This window comes from Electrona antarctica, assembly GCF_951216825.1.
Source record: "Electrona antarctica genome assembly, chromosome: 22".
NCBI lineage: Eukaryota > Metazoa > Chordata > Actinopteri > Myctophiformes > Myctophidae > Electrona > Electrona antarctica.
This window is the reverse complement of record NC_136805.1, coordinates 1,753,157-1,771,862: the sequence shown is the minus strand read 5'-3', so window position 1 is coordinate 1,771,862 and position 18,706 is coordinate 1,753,157. Positions and strand designations below refer to the sequence as shown.

Genomic DNA, 18,706 nt, shown 5'->3' with positions numbered 1-18,706 from the left:
CTCTCTGAGTGTTACCCTCTGCTATATTAACTCTCTGAGTGTTACCCTCTGCTATATTAACTCTCTGGGTGTTACCCTCTGCTATATTAACTCTCTGGGTGTTACCATCTGCTATATTAACTCTCTGGGTGTTACCCTCTGCTATATTAACTCTCTGGGTGTTACCCTCTGCTATATTAACTCTCTGGGTGTTACCCTCTGCTATATTAACTCTGAGTGTTACCCTCTGCTATATTAACTCTCTGAGTGTTACCCTCTGCTATATTAACTCTCTGAGTGTTACCCTCTGCTATATTAACTCTCTGAGTGTTACCCTCTGCTATATAAGCCTATATTAACTCTGAGTGTTACCCTCTGCTATATTAACTCTCTGAGTGTTACCCTCTGCTATATTAACTCTCTGGGTGTTACCCTCTGCTATATTAACTCTGAGTGTTACCCTCTGCTATATTAACTCTCTGAGTGTTACCCTCTGCTATATTAACTCTCTGGGTGTTACCCTCTGCTATATTAACTCTCTGAGTGTTACCCTCTGCTATATTAACTCTGAGTGTTACCCTCTGCTATATAAGCCTATATTAACTCTCTGAGTGTTACCCTCTGCTATATTAACTCTCTGGGTGTTACCCTCTGCTATATTAACTCTGAGTGTTACCCTCTGCTATATTAACTCTGAGTGTTACCCTCTGCTATATAAGCCTATATTAACTCTCTGGGTGTTACCCTGCAGTGCTAAGCTGGCACAGAGCCTTCTGCAGAGTAATCACGCTGACAGAGTGACTGAGAGGATGCTGAGTTGGAGTGTCTTTCGTTGAACTTTTTGGAACGGATCCCGTTAACTGTATATAGTGGAGAGAGAAACGTCTCTGTAACCTTCCAGAGAACACCGGCTAAATATAGAACCCGGCTGCACATTGTCTCTCTCCGTCTGTCTGTCTGTCGGCTGGAAACCTCTCAGAATAATGTCCCCAAACTGGGACTTTTCAGGATTCAAATTCAAAAGATGTAGCAGACTAGCAGGGGGCACGGTGGCACAGTCGGTAGTGCTGTCGCCTCACAGCTAGAAGGTCCTGGGTTCGATTCCCGCTGGGGGCGTGTTCCTTCCACGCAAATTTCCCCCGTCAGGTGAAAAGAAGCAGCTTGGACTCCTCATGTATAGAAGGAAGCATGAGGTGGGTCCGCTGTCCCCCCCCCCCCCCCCCCCTCCAGGTTGGCAGAGGAAGTGTAGCGCTCAGGATTACATTAGATAATTGACACTGGGTGAAAAGAATGGGTTGCAAAATCGTGGGATAAAAATTATAAAAAATTTAAAACAAATTGATGCTTTTGTTGTGTGGCGCTGTAGTGTGATCAAGTAGGGTGTTAATTCACTGGGAAGAAAAACAAACCACACAAACACTTAACCCATTTAGGCCTGACGTCGACATTTAAAAAATGTCTTCTACATCATGACGGTTTTCTGAAATACATGTTTCTATATCACTGGTGCTCAATATTTCATGTCAAGGACCCCAGAAATTTAGAAATGTATTCGGCCGCCGACCCCCAACTGAAAATATGTTGTTCCATGAACCCTTCCCCCCAGAAGCAAAGATTTGAGTTAAAAACGCTCACTCTGAAAGAATATATATTGAAAGATTTGCGCCACATTTTCACGATTAAAAAAAAATAGCAGATCTAAAAGCTCAATGTCACATACCTGCCATCTCAATATACATCCTACAATGTACTATAATATACTCCATCAGTTTGTGAAAAGTGCTAGCATTGTAAATCTCAAGTCAAAGTGGTCGCACGGTATATATGTCACGGTTGCATCCCTTGAGGTTTTCAATACCCAGATATGTTTGTTGTATTTCGTTTTATATGCTATGTATTTGTTGAAAATGATCTAAACAGCATCTTGCAAGACTATTATTAATACTCATCTGGAGAATTCACTAGGTAGTTGAAAATGTCAGGATGTCACTCCTCCATTTAGCTGGGTTATTTTCCCATGCAACTATTCAGCAAAGTTAATTATACAACAAGTTGACGGTAAAACACACCGTCGGAGCTCCGTGGTAGGTAGAACATATATAGTAAGCCCGTGACATGTTCAAAATATAGACATGAATAACAAAGTCAGTCGGGATCGGGATGTATATTGATAATTTCACTCTTCAAAGTCGGCGCTCGTAGCCTCGTAAAGGCAGTGACGTCCCTTAAAAGCGACAGGTTCTCTGTCTGCCGTCTCCCCTCTGCTCCAGAAGTGGGGACGCTGTCTCATTTGGGGGCGTGACATTTGTAGTCCCCGTGTGTCTCTATGGCGCAAGTACTGCTACTAACTAATGTCTATTACAACTGCTGTTCTATATCCTTTAGACCTGTTACTGACCTCATACCAACCTTGAAACGTACCTTAGTTACGTCACCATCAACAGCCAATAAGGGACCATACATACATACATACATACATACATACATACATACATACATACATACATACATACATACATACATACATACATACATACATACATACATACATACATACATACATACATACATACATACATACATACAAGGTATGCCATCTGGTGGCTAATGAACCAAACACATTCTCAGAAGTTGAAGCAGTTTTAGAGGACCCACTTTTAGGCCAGTGCAACAGAGCATGCTTTTGCCTTTTTTAAAACCTTACCCATTTTAACCAAATACATACATACACATACATACATACATACATACATACATACATACGCACAAAGGCAAACATAATAAGTGCATAGACATATAGACATGGCTGCCAGTGCCACATGTCACGGGGGGCACACACATATATACGCTATATATATATATATATATATATATATATATATATATATATATATATATATATATATATATATATATATATATATATAGCGTGAATTAAAACAGTTGCACTGTGTTTAGAAAAGCCGATTTGCTCGTCCACATATGACGTAAATTCTCCTTTCATTGTCAATGGCAAATGTGACACGTGACGTGTTGTGACGTAAATCTGTATATAGGAGGCGCTACAGTAGCTCCCCTCAACAATAATATAATTGCTGTGGAAATTGGCGTCGTTAAAGGGACACTTCACCCTTTTAGCAAAAAAATATATGTCAATGACCTTTATAAGATTTAGAACACTTTCCTGGCGTTATTTTTTGTGTAATCTCTGGTTTTAGATATTTGATATTATCGAAGTGGCTTTGACGTCAGAGACACTCTTCCGTGTTCCTTCCGGACTACAGGTTGTCTCGTCAGAGACCAGCCCCAAAACACAGTCGTCACGGACACTGGGGTGTCCCTTCCGTGACGACTGTGTTTTGGGGCTGGTCTCTACCTCCTACAACCTTTGATGACTCCACCCCCACCGCACCGCTGCATTCCTCGCATTGTTTACATCATGGCGTCTGCAGGAACACCAGAGAGTGAGCGCTCCATGGACGAAGGACTATTTCCAAGTCATTGTGGAATCAGAAGTGCAGCAGGGTTATTTGTTTGAACCAGTATACACAGAGGAACAACTCCAGCGCAGAGACGAGGAGGAGGCAGCTGCTGCTGCAGCCAGGCAGGCAGCAGTAGCAGTTGCTGGGACGGACGTGGAGGAGCAGCGCGTCGGGAATGATTCCTGGTGCCTGTGCACCAACTGCGTGCCCATGGACACTGAAAGAGACTCGCTGTGTTGTCATGAATTCCCCCGTGCACAATTCCTGTTAGATGAACTGTTGGATGAGCGAGATGCCAGGGGGGGGGCACCAGGGCAGCCGATATGTGTCACTATCCACAACAGTTTTGGACCGCACATAGACAGACATGTCCTGGAAACCTATTTCAGGATTCCCAAAAAGAACTGGGCGGAACAACCCGAACCAGCGGGTTTGGATGGACTGTTGACTCACGAGTAAGTTTATTGCTAGAAAATAGAAATGTAGCATTGTAGCCGCTCTTCAACTTCTTACGTTGTCTTTTTGCTTTGGGTATGCTAAACCAGCTGAAGGTACATGATGGAGCCAACTAGCCCTGGTCGAGTGTCTAACGCACTGGACCAGGGCTAGGAGTCAACACGAGTCCTGATCTGAGTGCATTAGCCTGTTTTCTAAATACAATAATAAGCCTGGCCTATCCTACTTGAGCAACACACCAATATGGCATCAATCTATCTTTATTCTTGGATTTCTGGAGCTACACGCAGCTGGAAATTGTGTTATTGTTTGTTTCACTAGTGGTGGCTTGCATTCCTTCTTCTAGACCAGTGGTTCCCAAACTTTTTCATGTCAAGGACCCCCAGTTTGACATGCATTAGTCTACGGACCCCCATTTTAATGGCATTTCTATCTCTGGAAACCCCAATTTATATTGTAAAATCAACACCCCACCTTGGGAACCACTGTTCTCGTTTTACATGTCAATAAGACTTTAGGACAGTGTGTAAATTTACTGTAAGCATTGAAAGAGTCAATTCTATTCAACTGCTATGTATTATTTTCGAGCCGTCATATTAGTGGAATATTCCAGTCTGTGTCTGACATTAGTTGTATCTAATCACTTCTGTTTTATTGTCAATTATATCTTTCAGTCAATATCGCTTGGTAGCCTACAGGCACTTTTTGGAGTGGACTTTACAAGGCGAGAAACTTGGTGCTGAAAACCGTATCGTCTTACCGGCTTGTGTCATAAAGGCCATCCGGTCCAAATTTCCCTCTCCAACGGGACAGTACCGTGGTTTCCAGGAAGTCCGTGCAGCTTTTGGAGAACTATAACAGTTGCAATATACTTTTCTATACTTTTGTCAATAAAATTGAGCTTCACATTTTGGTTGCAATATTCATTGAATGTTTGCCTATAATAACACTGAACTTCACATTTTGGGTGCAATATTGTAATAAGTAGGATACTGTATTTATTACTTGACCAGTAATTCAACTGTTTCATAACCATTTGATAGCATTTCAGCTGTGGCACTGACACTGTAAAGTGAAGGGTCCTTTTGAACATCATTAGAAATGGTCTTATAGTCTCATTTGGCCCAGGATTTATTTGACAATGTCTGATAAAGAAATATTACTGTCCATTAGTCAGATAACAGTGAAAACTACCCAAGAACATGTGAAGAGTAAAAAACATAAGCAGAGAGCTTAGAATGCTTTCTAAGCATTCAAGTCTACTAGCCTGAGGTCAATATGTATGATGTATCACCATTATCAACTTCACGGGCTGACAAATAACAATTGCATCGTACAGGACATAGCTTGGTATATGCTAACAATGGGAAAAGGACACAGTGATGCAGTCGTTTTTTTTCTTTTTACTTCAACATCGGCACATACAAGAATGTTCTCTAAAACCAGGGCATTACAATATGCAAAATTCTCCATGGCAACCATTCACTAAAAATAAACAAGCAATGAAGGCCAGCCTCAAGAGCTGCGGTCTGGATCCTGAGACCTGGGAGGCCGATGCCCAACAGTGCTCCAACTGGCGCTCTGCTAGCCACCCCCCAGACATCACATGCCCTCACAGCAATGGGACATTCCGTGCACGGACCGGCCTCATCAGCCATCTTCGCACCCACAAGACGTGAAGTCAATTGGCCATCTTCGCTTGCGAAGGACGAACATGATGCATTGTTGCTGATTCAATAGGCACACCTTGATTGACAAATACATAAGTAATGAGATACAGGTAAAACGTTTGCATTGCTGCTTGATTCAATAGGCACACCTAGAAATAATAGTAACATTGTATGCGTTGTGGTTTCTCAAATTGCATTGAGTAAGCTGTAGAATAAGCATGAATGCACACAGACATGTTCTGCCAAAACAGTATATGGGTATCCAACACACTTTCCTTGTACTCCAAATATATAAATATGATATCTGGTCCAGTTATTGTCACATCACAAGTTTAGAGGAGTGAAAATGTGTGAAATGATTTGCATTTACAAAATACAGGAAGATAGAAGTGATAATTCCTGTTTGATGTGCCACATAGCCATGCAGCAGCAAGACTCAACACCCAGCTTGATGGATCATGGAAAGTGTTCTGCCTTTTTCAGCACATGCAGTTTGTGGACCATTTGGAGGTCCTCGTGATGTGTACTTGAACTTTGAGTGTTGAACAAAACTGCCATTTTCCATTTCCTGCAAATGAGAGACATAGAAGACAAGAAAATGGTCAGATGTGTCAAAAGTTATGTTCTCAATATAAGCAGATCAAATGTATATACACACACACAACACTGCAGGGTTCAAGTAATGACAATGGAATGAAGCAGCGCGACAAGGAACTTGAAATTGCTGACCGTCTCCACTGCTGCAACACAGTAGATTCCCAGCCTCCTGTGGTCCATAATCAGCTCCTTGAGTGTCCTTCGTTGAGTTTGAGGTTGTCATGACACCACTGTACAGTCTTGCCGTCACTGAAGAAGCCCATCAACGTTGAGTCATCTGCATGGTCCCCGGCAGCAACTGCATCAGGAGAGGAGAGGTGTCACTGTCACAATCAAGGAGAAGACTTTTGGTTTCTCATCATGTAGGACTTACCTGTTAGAGCCGACTCATATGCCTGGCCAGTAATTCCTGCAGTGGAGGTGCAGGTGTCGGAGCAATGTTGGGTGGAAGATCTGGTTGAGGCTGATCAAGTGAGGATGTCGGGGCTTTGTACTGCACATCTGGGTCCTGACGGCGCTCATACACCATGTCCATGAGCCGGTGTCTGAAGTTGGTGGTGCGAGGCTTGTAAATCTTTTTTATGACCCATTTGCCTGAGCGCCTGCAAGCGACCCTCTTGTGACGCAGTGCACCTAAAATGAAGGAGAAAAAAGTTTTGAGAAGGACTCACCATTGAAATTATGCTGCAAGTGTAACAAATAAAATTTGATATATCTGCTCCCAAAACACACCTGTAGTAGTAGTGGCTTGCCTCCTCTTTACAATATTTTCATTGTGGTCCATAATGGCAAGATGAGATCTCTCCTGCATCCCCATATAGGAGAAGTGTTGGCGCTTAGGCATGTACTTCAAAAGAGCACTGTGGAACACCTCCAGTTCACCTGTGTGTTGCAGCATGAAAGCACATAAACATCTAGGGCTCCATCTTGCGCCACCCTTATCCCTAAACTAATTTTCCATTTTTACTATTTTAAAAAAACCTTTTACAATAGTTCAACTAGCCATCTACATCCAGACATTGTGAGCTTGTAGATCGGCTATTTGAACTATTTTAAAAGGTTTTTTTAAATAGTAAAATATGGCAAATTAGTTTAGATAAGGTGTTGCGCAAGATATAGCCCCTACTGTAAAACAGTATGTATCATTTGAAAATTGGAACTTACCAGTATGCATGAAGAGCCCCATTTGACCAAGGTCCTTCAGAAGCCTACCGTCCTGTACCAGTGAGGCCAGCGTCCTGAAGGATGCAGAGTCACTCTTCAGCCACTTCGTCTTCCGCCGCTGATCTGCACTGATTGGAAGATGACAGCACCGGTACGTGTTGCCATCCTCTGTCCACGTGTGCTCATCACACACATGGTGAAGGACGGACAGCCAGCGCTGCTGCAGTAGCTACAATAGTGTGAATATCAGTTACACTGCTTGGTGATGACTGGCACAATGGAAAGAAATTGCAACTGTCTGAGAACAATCCAGAATATTATAGATGCACACATGGCTGAGGGAAGTAGGGGTGCTGGGGGGGCTGTAGCACCCCCTCCCCCCAGGCACAGCCCCCCCTCGAACAGGAGGGGAAGAAGAAAAAAAAGAAGAAAATATGCTGTATTGGCACCTTATCCTGGTTAATTGCCTGTGTCAGTTCGTTCATATAACTTGCGTGTGGAGAGGGAAAGTAAAGGCCACGTTTGCGCGTGAAAATGCGCGAAAATGCGCGTGCATGATGCGCGTGCACGCGCATTTTTGCGGCGCGCGCTACGCGCGCGCACCCCCTACTAGACGCTCAGCCCCTGCGAGTGTAAAGTACTTCCCGCGGGCCTGGATGCACAGATCCCTCACCTCTGTGTCACCCTCACAGGTTCCACAGGAAAACCACATGTGGTTATAAATGGACCTTTGAAGAACATACATCAAGAAAAAGTGATTAGACATCCCGAACAAATGGCATGTTTGAAATGTGTCTACTTTGACGAAACACTCACATTGTCCAACCGCGCAATAGCTCCATGCATTTTTTCTGGCTTCTGGATTTCAACTTTTTTAGGAAACCTGCAAAAACAACACACACACAGTGCACTGTATTGCATCACAGTATATAAGCATAATATGAGCTTAGTATATAAACAGCTTTGAACCCGAGACATTATTTTCTCACCGTTCTACACAACCAATACCCGCCATAAATAAAGCTAACCTTTAGCAGTATGCCATATATCAAAGTCGTGTTTGATCTCGGGGTGTTCAATCCTCATCATCTTCCTGATTGAGGGAGAGCGGTCTGTGGCTATCACCTCCACATCTAGCCCCATACCAAGCAGCACTGCAAGTATGGACATTTTATTTATGAAGTGCCTTTCAAAACATAGTTACAAGGTGCTGTACAATTATCAAAATGAAACAAACAAGGCAACATAACAGCAATAAAGCATAATGAGGACCTGTCAGTCCACGCTTGAAGCCCTTTGGTTCCATCATAACGGAGCTGGATGCTTCTGTGACCTGGAAGGAGGAGCAAGAAACAAAACGCAGCAGAACCGAAAGTTATTTCAATAACAGCATGCTACTACACTCTGACGATCCTGCTGTGAATACAACATTTAAAAACCTCAAAATCACCTGTACTAGTTCAGTGTGAATGATCTCCTTCGTGTCGTCCAACATGAAGGAGTAATGGCAGTATTTTGCACTGAATCCAGGTGAGTCACATCTGGCATCACCCAAGAGTTGGGGCAGTTGTTGGGGCCACATATCATCATCCTCTGGTGCCTGCTTCTGGAAGACTCGTGCCAGGAGTTCATTCCGCTGTTGCTGGTACAGTGCCTCAATGGCAGGGTGTAGATATGCCTTTTGGATTGCATGGAATGTTGTGGTACCAATCATATGCAACTGCATTGCCTTAGACCACTCTGAAAGCCCAGTGAAGGTGCCCCCCGTAAACAGAACAGAGGCAGCAGCTTGCAGGTTGACCTCTGGCATTCCCCTGACATCCGGCGATGACCTCCATGTGTCCTTGTGGCCGCCATTGCACTGCCACTTGACTTTCAGCTGTGCACCAGTATAGAACTTGTGCACATTTGTGTCAAGGATAGCTTCTCCACAGACCTGGCAGAACTTGAAGAGGGACATTATTCTCTCCTCATCCACAAGGACCTTCCCAGTAAATCTCACGTCGTCGTCGTCGTCGTCCTCCTCCTCCTCCTCCAACTCCCCAGATGAGGTTGTCTCGGGCTGGAAGCTGTCATCCCCTGGGTCATCAGCCTCCACACTGGTCTGAGAAGAACTCTCAAATTCACTGGAAGGATATCCTGTGGTCTGAATGAAAAACAGAATTTGATAGCAATTTCTTTCATATGAAACTTTTAATTACATATGCAGCTAGAAATGGATGACAACCTATATTCTCAAGTGAGTTTTTTTTTTCAAACAGCAAGGCTAACTTACAGATTGACTTGGCCCTGCCACTGCCATTGGAACGATGTACGACGGTTCCTCTGCCACTACCACTGGAAGTTCTGGAACGCTGTGCACCGGTTCCTCTGGCACTGCCACTGCCACTGGAACACTGTGCGACGGTTCCTCTGTCTGGTTGAGAGTAGAAACAGTTACTACAAAAAATGTCTACATCTGGACAGCTGTATGAGGCCTGGTGAGGAATGGTTTAGTCCAGGGGTAGACAAGGTTATATTTGTGTACAATCAAAATATGTTGGAATTATCTATGTGGTGTCATTAAAATTAACGTTGACAATTGACATGGCACACTGCCTATTTAGAAAATACAAACATGGCACTTTCTAAAAGGTTGTAGACCCCTGGTTTATTTAAAATAGTTTCTCAGACTTGTTGTCCAAGCAATATACACATTTGTTTTATTTTGGCATTATATTAATTTGACTCGTTTCTTTTCCTGACTAACACTAATCATGTGAGGAATATGAGAAGTGTAAGATCACAATAAATGGCATTACAGCAGTGCTGTGAAACATCTGGCCCAGTCTGTGACCAGTTTGGAGGGAGGGAGGCATTATTGAACTATATTTTCCAACGTTGAAAAGTGAATTTGAAAGGAACTGACATGTTCCTCCAAATGTTTACAGTTGTGGGTTTTGATAGCGTGCGTTGAAAAAGACGTTTATTAAAACGCCAAACAAACAACAAAAAAGATGGGGCCACCATGGCATGGCAGCCAAATGTATAGACCCTCATTTATGCTATGTTATAGCCATGTTTTCTCAATGTACTCGGATGAAGTCATGTTTCATACTGTATACTAAATACTACCACGATTCGATCAAAACAGTACTATGACAATTATTACGGCCACGCTACACCAGGCTTTTCTCGCACGTTTACCCTAAACACGCGGCGTGCGTTTTGTGCGCGAAAAGCCTGGTGTAGCTTGGCCGTTACTGTAAATAACTTTATATGAGTACCTCTGTGCGACTCCTTTTCGCTGGCGGAGGTTCAACGGCCTCTGCTTGTTCCTCCAGGTTGATAGAAGGAACCGCGGTGGTCAACAGCACGGCTCCAGGCTTTCTACCACCCATAAGACGGTACCTCGTCATGTCGCCCCGTTCAAACTCCTCCGGTTGGAAGTGCAGACTACACACACGCTCATTCTGTAGCTCCATGAGTGGCGTGTTCTCGTTGTACTTCGGGTTCCTGATTGCTCTGACCCATTCCCTGCAACGCTCTGGGTCGTTGACTGGGAATTTGAAAGAGCTAACTTCACCAGGATGATCCCTCCGCTTCCGAGCTGTACAGTGTGGTACCGCGCAACGTCGACACACTGACATGATTACACTTCCAAAAAGTCGCAAATACAAATACTACTCAAGAAACAAATCTGATAACTCAAGACTGCTCTGAACTCCTACTCTACAAAGTGAATATGGCGCTCCCGAGATTTTATACCCAGCACCTGGGCGCTAAGCATGCCCAGCTGTGTTGACAGGTGTTGTGTGTATAGCCCGGTGATGTTATTGTCTATTCAACCTGGGTGGAACCAGCGTGGATCACAGGGTGGATGTGTTTGGGAACCGCGCCCCCTCGGGGAGGTTGGCTGCGCAAAGCATTCTGGTAGTTGACGTTATTAAGGAACACGGAAGAGTGTCTCTGACGTCAAAGCCACTTCGATAATATCAAATATCTAAAACCAGAGATTACACAAAAAATGCCAGGAAAGTGTTCTAAATCTTATAAAGGTCATTGACATATATTTTTTTGCTAAAAAGGGTGAAGTGTCCCTTTAAGGTGTGCATGGCAACAGTTTGTGTAGCGTGCGATTTCACACAGGAATATATATATATATATATATATATATATATATATATATATATATATATATATATATATATATATGATGATGCACCGCGCTGGAAATGGCTGTAGACATAGAGAGAGACAGTGAGGAACACAACAGACAGACAGACAGACAGACAGACAGACGTCAGCTTGTACCCTTACCAAAACAGGAGCAGCTGTAGCAGTGAGGAACAAACTGTATTCCTTTGGAGGCCGCTGTGGATATGATGACTGGGGAACCTACAACAGCATGGAACAGATGCATGTCCGTGTCTTCAACACGGTGTCTTTACTCTGGAAGAAGTTACCTCCAGTGAAACCAGAAAGAGGAGGAGGACGACGCCACCTAGAGGTTCCATCCTGGCGCTACGGCCACTCCGCTGTGTTATTAGGAGATACCGTCTTCGTCTGGGGAGGGGCATGGGGACACGAGTACTCCGATGTGCTTTATGCATTTGACGTGGACGCCCACATGTGGTTCAAAAAACCCAACAGGGTTTCTGGGAATGTTCCAGATAAGAGGTGCGGCCACTCAGCCTGTGTCTTGGGGAAGGTCATGTTTGTCCATGGAGGATACACCCAGCTGATTGGAGTCACTAATGACATGTACAAGTTGGACACCAGCACAATGGTCTGGTCTTTAATTAACACCAGAGGAACTACACCGCCCGTTTTATCACATCATTCTGCCACCATCATCGGAACAAAGATGTTCGTATTCGGGGGCTGGCCTAAGCGTCTGCGCAACAACACCATCAGAGTGTTTGACACGGAGACCGACCTCTGGGTGAAAACGCCTTCTGCACAGCTTCTTCCAGAAGGACGCTGGAGTCATTCAGCATTTACCTACGATGGAGAGCTGTACATATTTGGTGGACAGGACTCAAACATGGCCTTCGATGATCTGTGGAAGTTCAGTCCAGAGACCTTCTCCTGGAAGAAGGTTCAGCCCAAGGGGAAAGGAGGACCATGTGCAATGTATTGCATGTGCTGTTGCACGGTGGGAGATCGTATCATTCTCTTTGGAGGATACAAACAAGGAGTAGTCTGTGATAACCTTCACATCTTAGACTCGAGTCCTAGTCTGAAGACCTTATGCAAGCTGGCAGTTATCCAGTATGGTCTGGATTGGTCTAGAGTCCGACGCGACATCAGGTGGCCACAGTTGGTATTGCTGTCGCCTCACAGCTAGAAGGTCCTGGGTTCGATTCCCGCTGGGGACGCTGGCGGTGTGTCCTCTCCTCCGCGTCATCAGTGCCCATACCCGAGGCGGGGTTGTCGAAAGGGCCTTTCTGTGTGGAGTTTGTTGTTCTCCCCGTGTCCAATGGGTGGGTACCCTCACAAAAAACATGCAGTAATCCTGGTCTCTAAACTGCCTCCCCCTGGCCAGCTGGGGCACCTGATGGAGGGGAAAGGAACTGGTTGGAATAACGTGTTCCCTCCACACACTACGTCCAACCAGGGAAACTCCCCCCTGACAGGTGTAAAGGAGCGACTTGGACACTCATGCATGAAGGAAGCATGAGTTTAAGTCCGTTGCTCTCCCCAGGTTGGCGGAGGGTGTGTAGAGCCCAGGATCACATTAGATAATTGACACAGGGGTGAAAAATGGGTTACAAAATCATGGGATAGAGAGAAAAAAAAAAAAAAATGAATACCAACGACAGAATCATCATCCACCGCTAAATTCATCACAGGCCACCATATTTGTTCTATTTATTTCTTTAGAACGAGAGTTGTAAGATTTGTCTTAAAACATGATTATAATGTTATCAATTTAAGCCCCTTTAAAAAAAGAAGTTAAAAACGCCTTTGGCCTGGAGGCACACACAAAAATAAGTAACATCAGCACTTGGCCTTCAATGAGTTTTAACTAGTGTGATCAGTGATTACTGCCAACTTGTGCCAACAAGCGCACTGAAAGAAGAAAGGGGCACAGTGAGGGGCACTCTTGTCATCATACAAGACATACATCATCTCAGTCTGGCCAATCACAATTTGCGTCCTCACTTTTGTCTTCAATATTTGTGTGTACGCAATGTTTGTGAGGACAATGTTTGTGGTAGGACAATGTTTGTGTTTACACAAACCCTCAAAGCTGGACATATTAAAGGAGAGGACAGAAAAGTGAGGATGGCAATTGTGATTGGCCGGAATGTGATGATGTACGATGATAACAGCGCCCCTCACTTCACATGAGTGTGATTTTATTGATTGCTTTGCCCACCTTTGGAGTTACATCACAAGTGTTCTTGTCCTTAAAAAGGGCCACTTCACTCCTTTTGCAACCAGATCATATGCGACCAGATGTTTTATCCAAAATGAGTTTATAGCACATGCACTCTTCACATACTAGAGCATGTCTGAAATAAGTGTGAAATTGACATGTACATATGAAATAAATGCTTAAACAGCTAGGTGTAATGTTAGAGACCACAGAAGTGAACCTTTCAAGCCGGTTTTCTCAACTCTCTGCAAGACATTACTCTATAAGCCATATCTCCAAAACTGGTGGGTCAAACTGAACAACCGAAAATTTAAAAAAATCCAATGGCAGCCCCTCAGTCAAATCTCGTCACATATTTCCTCACTCCAGAGGGCCACAATATTTCCACACTCACTCCAGAGGGCCACAATATTTCCACACTCACTCCAGAGGGCCACTATATTTCCACACTCACTCCAGAGGGCCACAATATTTCCACACTCACTCCAGAGGGCCACAATATTTCCACACTCACTCCAGAGGGCCACTATATTTCCACACTCACTCCAGAGGGCCACAATATTTCCACACTCACTCCAGAGGGCCACAATATTTCCACACTCACTCCAGAGGGCCACTATATTTCCACACTCACTCCAGAGGGCCACTATATTTCCACACTCACTCCAGAGGGCCACTATATTTCCACACTCACTCCAGAGGGCCACTATATTTCCACACTCACTCCAGAGGGCCACTATATTTCCACACTCACTCCAGAGGGCCACAATATTTCCACACTCACTCCAGAGGGCCACTATATTTCCACACTCACTCCAGAGGGCCACTATATTTCCACACTCACTCCAGAGGGCCACTATATTTCCACACTCACTCCAGAGGGCCACTATATTTCCACACTCACTCCAGAGGGCCACTATATTTCCACACTCACCCCAGAGCAGGGCCACTATATATACACACAAGCTCAGTCATAGCATTCAAAAGTAGCAGATATACAAGCTCATAGCATTCATAAATAGCTGATATACAAGCTCATGGCATTCATAAATAGCTGATATACAAGCTCATAGCATTCAAAAATAGCAGATATACAAACTCATAGCGTTCAAATATAGCAGCTCAAAGCATTCCAAGGAAGATATACAAGCTCATAGCATTCAAAATAGCAGATATACAAACTCATAGCATCAATGTTGCATCATGTTTAATACATTTGAACTCGTGAGAGCGTAAAATGAAACCAAATTTGGTTTCATTTAAGGGTCCATTTGGTTACCAACTCTCCATCATTTATTTTAGCTGGGGACCACCTGGAACCTCCTCAAGGACCACTGGTGGTCCCCGGACCGCTGGTTGAAAACCACTGAACTACATTTAGCATTATGTTTAATATGCTAATATTCTATCTATAGAAACAACAGTTTGTGATCTGGAAACATTATATATTATATACACACACACACAATAGGACACATTACTCACCACCACCACCACCACCACCACCAAATCTAATTCAGTTTATAGAATTCAATCTCATGTTTTCTGTACATATTATACTTTTAATGTAGCCAACAGTTCTGACTGTGCGTGTGTGTGTGTGTGTGTGTGTGTGTGTGTGTGTGTGTGTGTGTGTGTGAGTGTGCGCGTGTGTGTGTACACACAGCTGAATCCAAGCAACTTTGAGGTCAGACAGTTAAAAGGCAATTGCTAAAGAAATAGCAACTGAACTATATAAATATAGTGCAGTACGAATGGAACCAAATGTACCCTGAAAAGTCTCCATTTGGTTCTCTAGACTCTCAGAGTTGAGTCGTGTATAGTCTAGAGAATTAAAGTAATACTATTTTAACTCACTGCAGCAAAGCAAGAGTCAGAGAGACCAAAACACAACGCAGTAAAATATAAACAGCTCGTCACCTTCACCTGGCCCTACATACATACATTGTATTGAGTTCATATTATCTTAAATCCTCCACTATTTAGCCTTCTTAGCCCCTTTCTGGGACCCTCGGTTACCCTTTCTGAGTGTTGGACGGAGGTACCACCGTAGGCTACAACATTCTGAAAAGGTAACCGAGGGTCCCAGAAAGAAAGGGGCTTAATTTAGCCTATAAAATGACTAGATATTTATGCATACTGATGGTAAAGTGCTTTATCTGGCTGATATAATGAGAATGAACGAGCGAGGAGGACATTGTTATGAATGAATGAATTAATGTTCTCACCTGACGCTGCTGACAGCATGCGGCGGCATGGCGGTGTTTGTTTGATGTTTGTTGTGTATCCGGTTACCGACAGTAAGGGACGGAGAGGAGAGGTAATCAATGAGCATCACGACAGGTCCTGTTGTGTCCCCCCCACACCGCTCTGGGTGAACCTCTCTCTACCACCCTCTCTCTCTGCTCTGAGTGCACCTCTCTCTCTCTCTCTCTCTCTCTCTCTCTCTGCTCTGAGTGAACCTCTCTCTCTCTCTCTCTCTCTCTCTCTGCTCTGAGTGAACCTCTCTCTCTCTCTCGGCTGTACCTCTTTCTCTGCTCTGAGTGAACCTCTCTCTACCACCTCTCTCTCTCTCTCTCGGCTGTACCTCTTTCTCTGCTCTGAGTGAACCTCTCTCTACCACCTCTCTCTCTCTCTCTCTCTGCTCTGAGTGCACCTCTCTCTCTCTCTCTCTCTCTCTCTCTCTCTCTCTGCTCTGAGTGAACCTCTCTCTCTCTCTCTCGCTCTCTCTCGGCTGTACCTCTTTCTCTGCTCTGAGTGCACCTCTCTCGTCTCTACCTCTCTCTCTTTCCCTCTCTCTCTCTGCGAGTGTACCTCTCTCTCTCTCTGACCACTATAGCTGCAGCTCTCTTTAAAACATATATTTGTATTGTGTCTGTCTGTCTGTCTGTCTGTCTGTCTGTCCATAACAATAGACTCAACGTGTCGCAGCGGCAGCACTGCATGCTGGCTGTCTTAAACACACACAGACCTGAGACCACTGACTACACGTGAGGAGGTTTAAGCTCCTCATCTAAAGGTGAACTATATTAATGAAGTAGGGCTGTCTGTCTCTGAAGTGAAACATCATTATAACAGCCGCGCAACCTTTAGCTGCTCACACTTTATGTAGGCTAAATCCCCTGGGTCACCCAGAAGAACTATGGGCACTTACTGCCCTCTGCTGGGGGAAGAGTGTAGGGAAACTGCAGCTGTTGATTGCTTGAAATATGTAGAATGGAATGTGGACAGCAGTTCAGGGAAAGTACAGGTCAATACAGAATCTGCTGAAGAGGATAAAACCAGAAAAGGCTTGGGGATGTTGCATGTTTCCTTATTGTTCTATGGTCAGTTGTTTTTCGGGGACCGCCAGTGGTCCTTGAGAAGGTTCCAGGTGGTCTCCAGCTAAATGATAAAGAGTTGGTAACCAAATTAACCCTTATTAGATCACTTGAGTGTGTAAAATGAAACCAAATGGGTCCATTTGGTTTCATTTTACACTCTCAAGAGAAAGAATATTGTTAAACATCTGCGTTACTTACAAGACGTCTACACAAATATTAGAGAATTTGAATAATTCATATAATAATTTTGATCAACGTTTGCCTGTTATGCATGGAAATGTGAGAACAAACGACAACAAGATATTCCGAGTTTAGGTCTGAGAGGCTAAATCTAGATTTATTTAATGTATTTATTTAATACCATTTAATGGTGGTCCGTGGCTCAAATGCCAAACAAATAGTGAACCTTGGTGGGAACAGGATTGAAAACCACTGAACTAGGGCGTCAATTTAGAAAATAATAAAATAATGCAACAGACTATGAGTACACTCAAGCGCTGTGGGCCCCTTGGCTCCTTCTAAACCGCTCTCAAAGGGCACCTACGGACGGCTGCAAGTCAAAACTGGCCCCTGTAAAATCCACCCCCTTTCCCCCTTACTGTATGTTTCTTTTCCCTTTTTACCTCCTTACATGATTTCCTGTTTTTTTATATAGAAGTGTATATTTGGGCCTGGGCCATGGCTCAATGGTCCAGGCACCTTGGCTGGTAATCCAGTCTGGCAGTGTGCCGCGGGCTCGACTCCCGATCCCGACGGCCTTTACTGCATGTCTTCCCCCCATTTCCTGTCAGCCTACTGTCTGTCCCTCTATAAAACAATATAAAATAAAGGCGAAAGCCACAAAAAAAAACATTTAAAAAGAAAAATAAGTGTATATGTGTTCGTCTCTAAATGTTCTGATGAATTGAACATGGTGGACCGTGTTGTAAACCAGTGTAATGCTTTATCAGTGTGTCGTCCACAGTAACAGTATCTGTATTGAGTTGTGCTTTCATTAGAAATGAACCCATTCTGCAAACTGTTAATACATACTTCAATCAATCAATCATCCCATTATGCTGTGCAGTTCACTTGTGCCTACTAGTACTTCGTACCCACATCTCCTGATTAGCGTCAGTGGATCAGGGGTAGAGTGGCGGCTTGGGAAGTGGAAGGTTCGATCCCTGCATGTGGGCTCATCCCCTGAGTTAGTGTCGAAGTGTCCTTGAGCAAGACACTGAACCCCTAACTGCTCCCGATGTGCAGATTGGTGCCTTGCACGGTTTCCTCCGCCATCGGTGTGTGAATGTGAATGGGAACTCAAGGCACTATTTAAAAGCACCATGTATTTGATCTGATGGTGATTAAGTTGTGGTTTCAGGGCTAAAGATGACAGCTCAGAGAGCACCGTCATTGTCACACTGACTGGGAAACCTATAAATTCCATGTTAACCAAATTGCATCTGTTACAGGACCGCCTGTAACTCTGAGAGATACACAGAGAATCCAATGGACCTTTACAAGGCCATATTTTGATTCCATTTGTGCACTCAGTTAATGTAACACTAAAGAATTCTATATACTGTGAACTCTACCAAGCTCTCACTGATAATAAAGCTTAGAGGCAGATTCGACTCACGTCACCTCTTCAAAAGGTTTTCTCAGTTTAGACGGAAAACAATAATCTGGCGC

The 18,706-nt window shown here is 44.0% G+C and overlaps 1 protein-coding gene and 1 long non-coding RNA gene across 2 annotated transcripts; both read right to left on the bottom strand.

The window, feature by feature from the left end:
- Positions 1-5,773: 5,773 nt before the first annotated feature.
- On the bottom strand, positions 5,774-6,957 carry LOC306915660. The gene is made up of 4 exons (XR_013788863.1): positions 6,917-6,957; positions 6,558-6,817; positions 6,317-6,482; positions 5,774-6,155 (listed from the first exon to the last, which is right to left on the bottom strand). It is a non-coding gene; the product is annotated as an uncharacterized lncRNA (long non-coding RNA).
- A 1,414-nt stretch (positions 6,958-8,371) lies between these two features.
- Positions 8,372-10,977, bottom strand: LOC306915820 (uncharacterized protein; the record flags this gene model as incomplete). The annotated part of the gene is made up of 5 exons (XM_079493459.1): positions 8,372-8,502; positions 8,621-8,681; positions 8,799-9,494; positions 9,624-9,764; positions 10,615-10,977. The coding sequence occupies 5 exons, from the start codon at positions 10,975-10,977 to the stop codon at positions 8,372-8,374; spliced, it is 1,392 nt and encodes a 463-aa protein (XP_079349585.1).
- Positions 10,978-18,706: the final 7,729 nt, after the last annotated feature.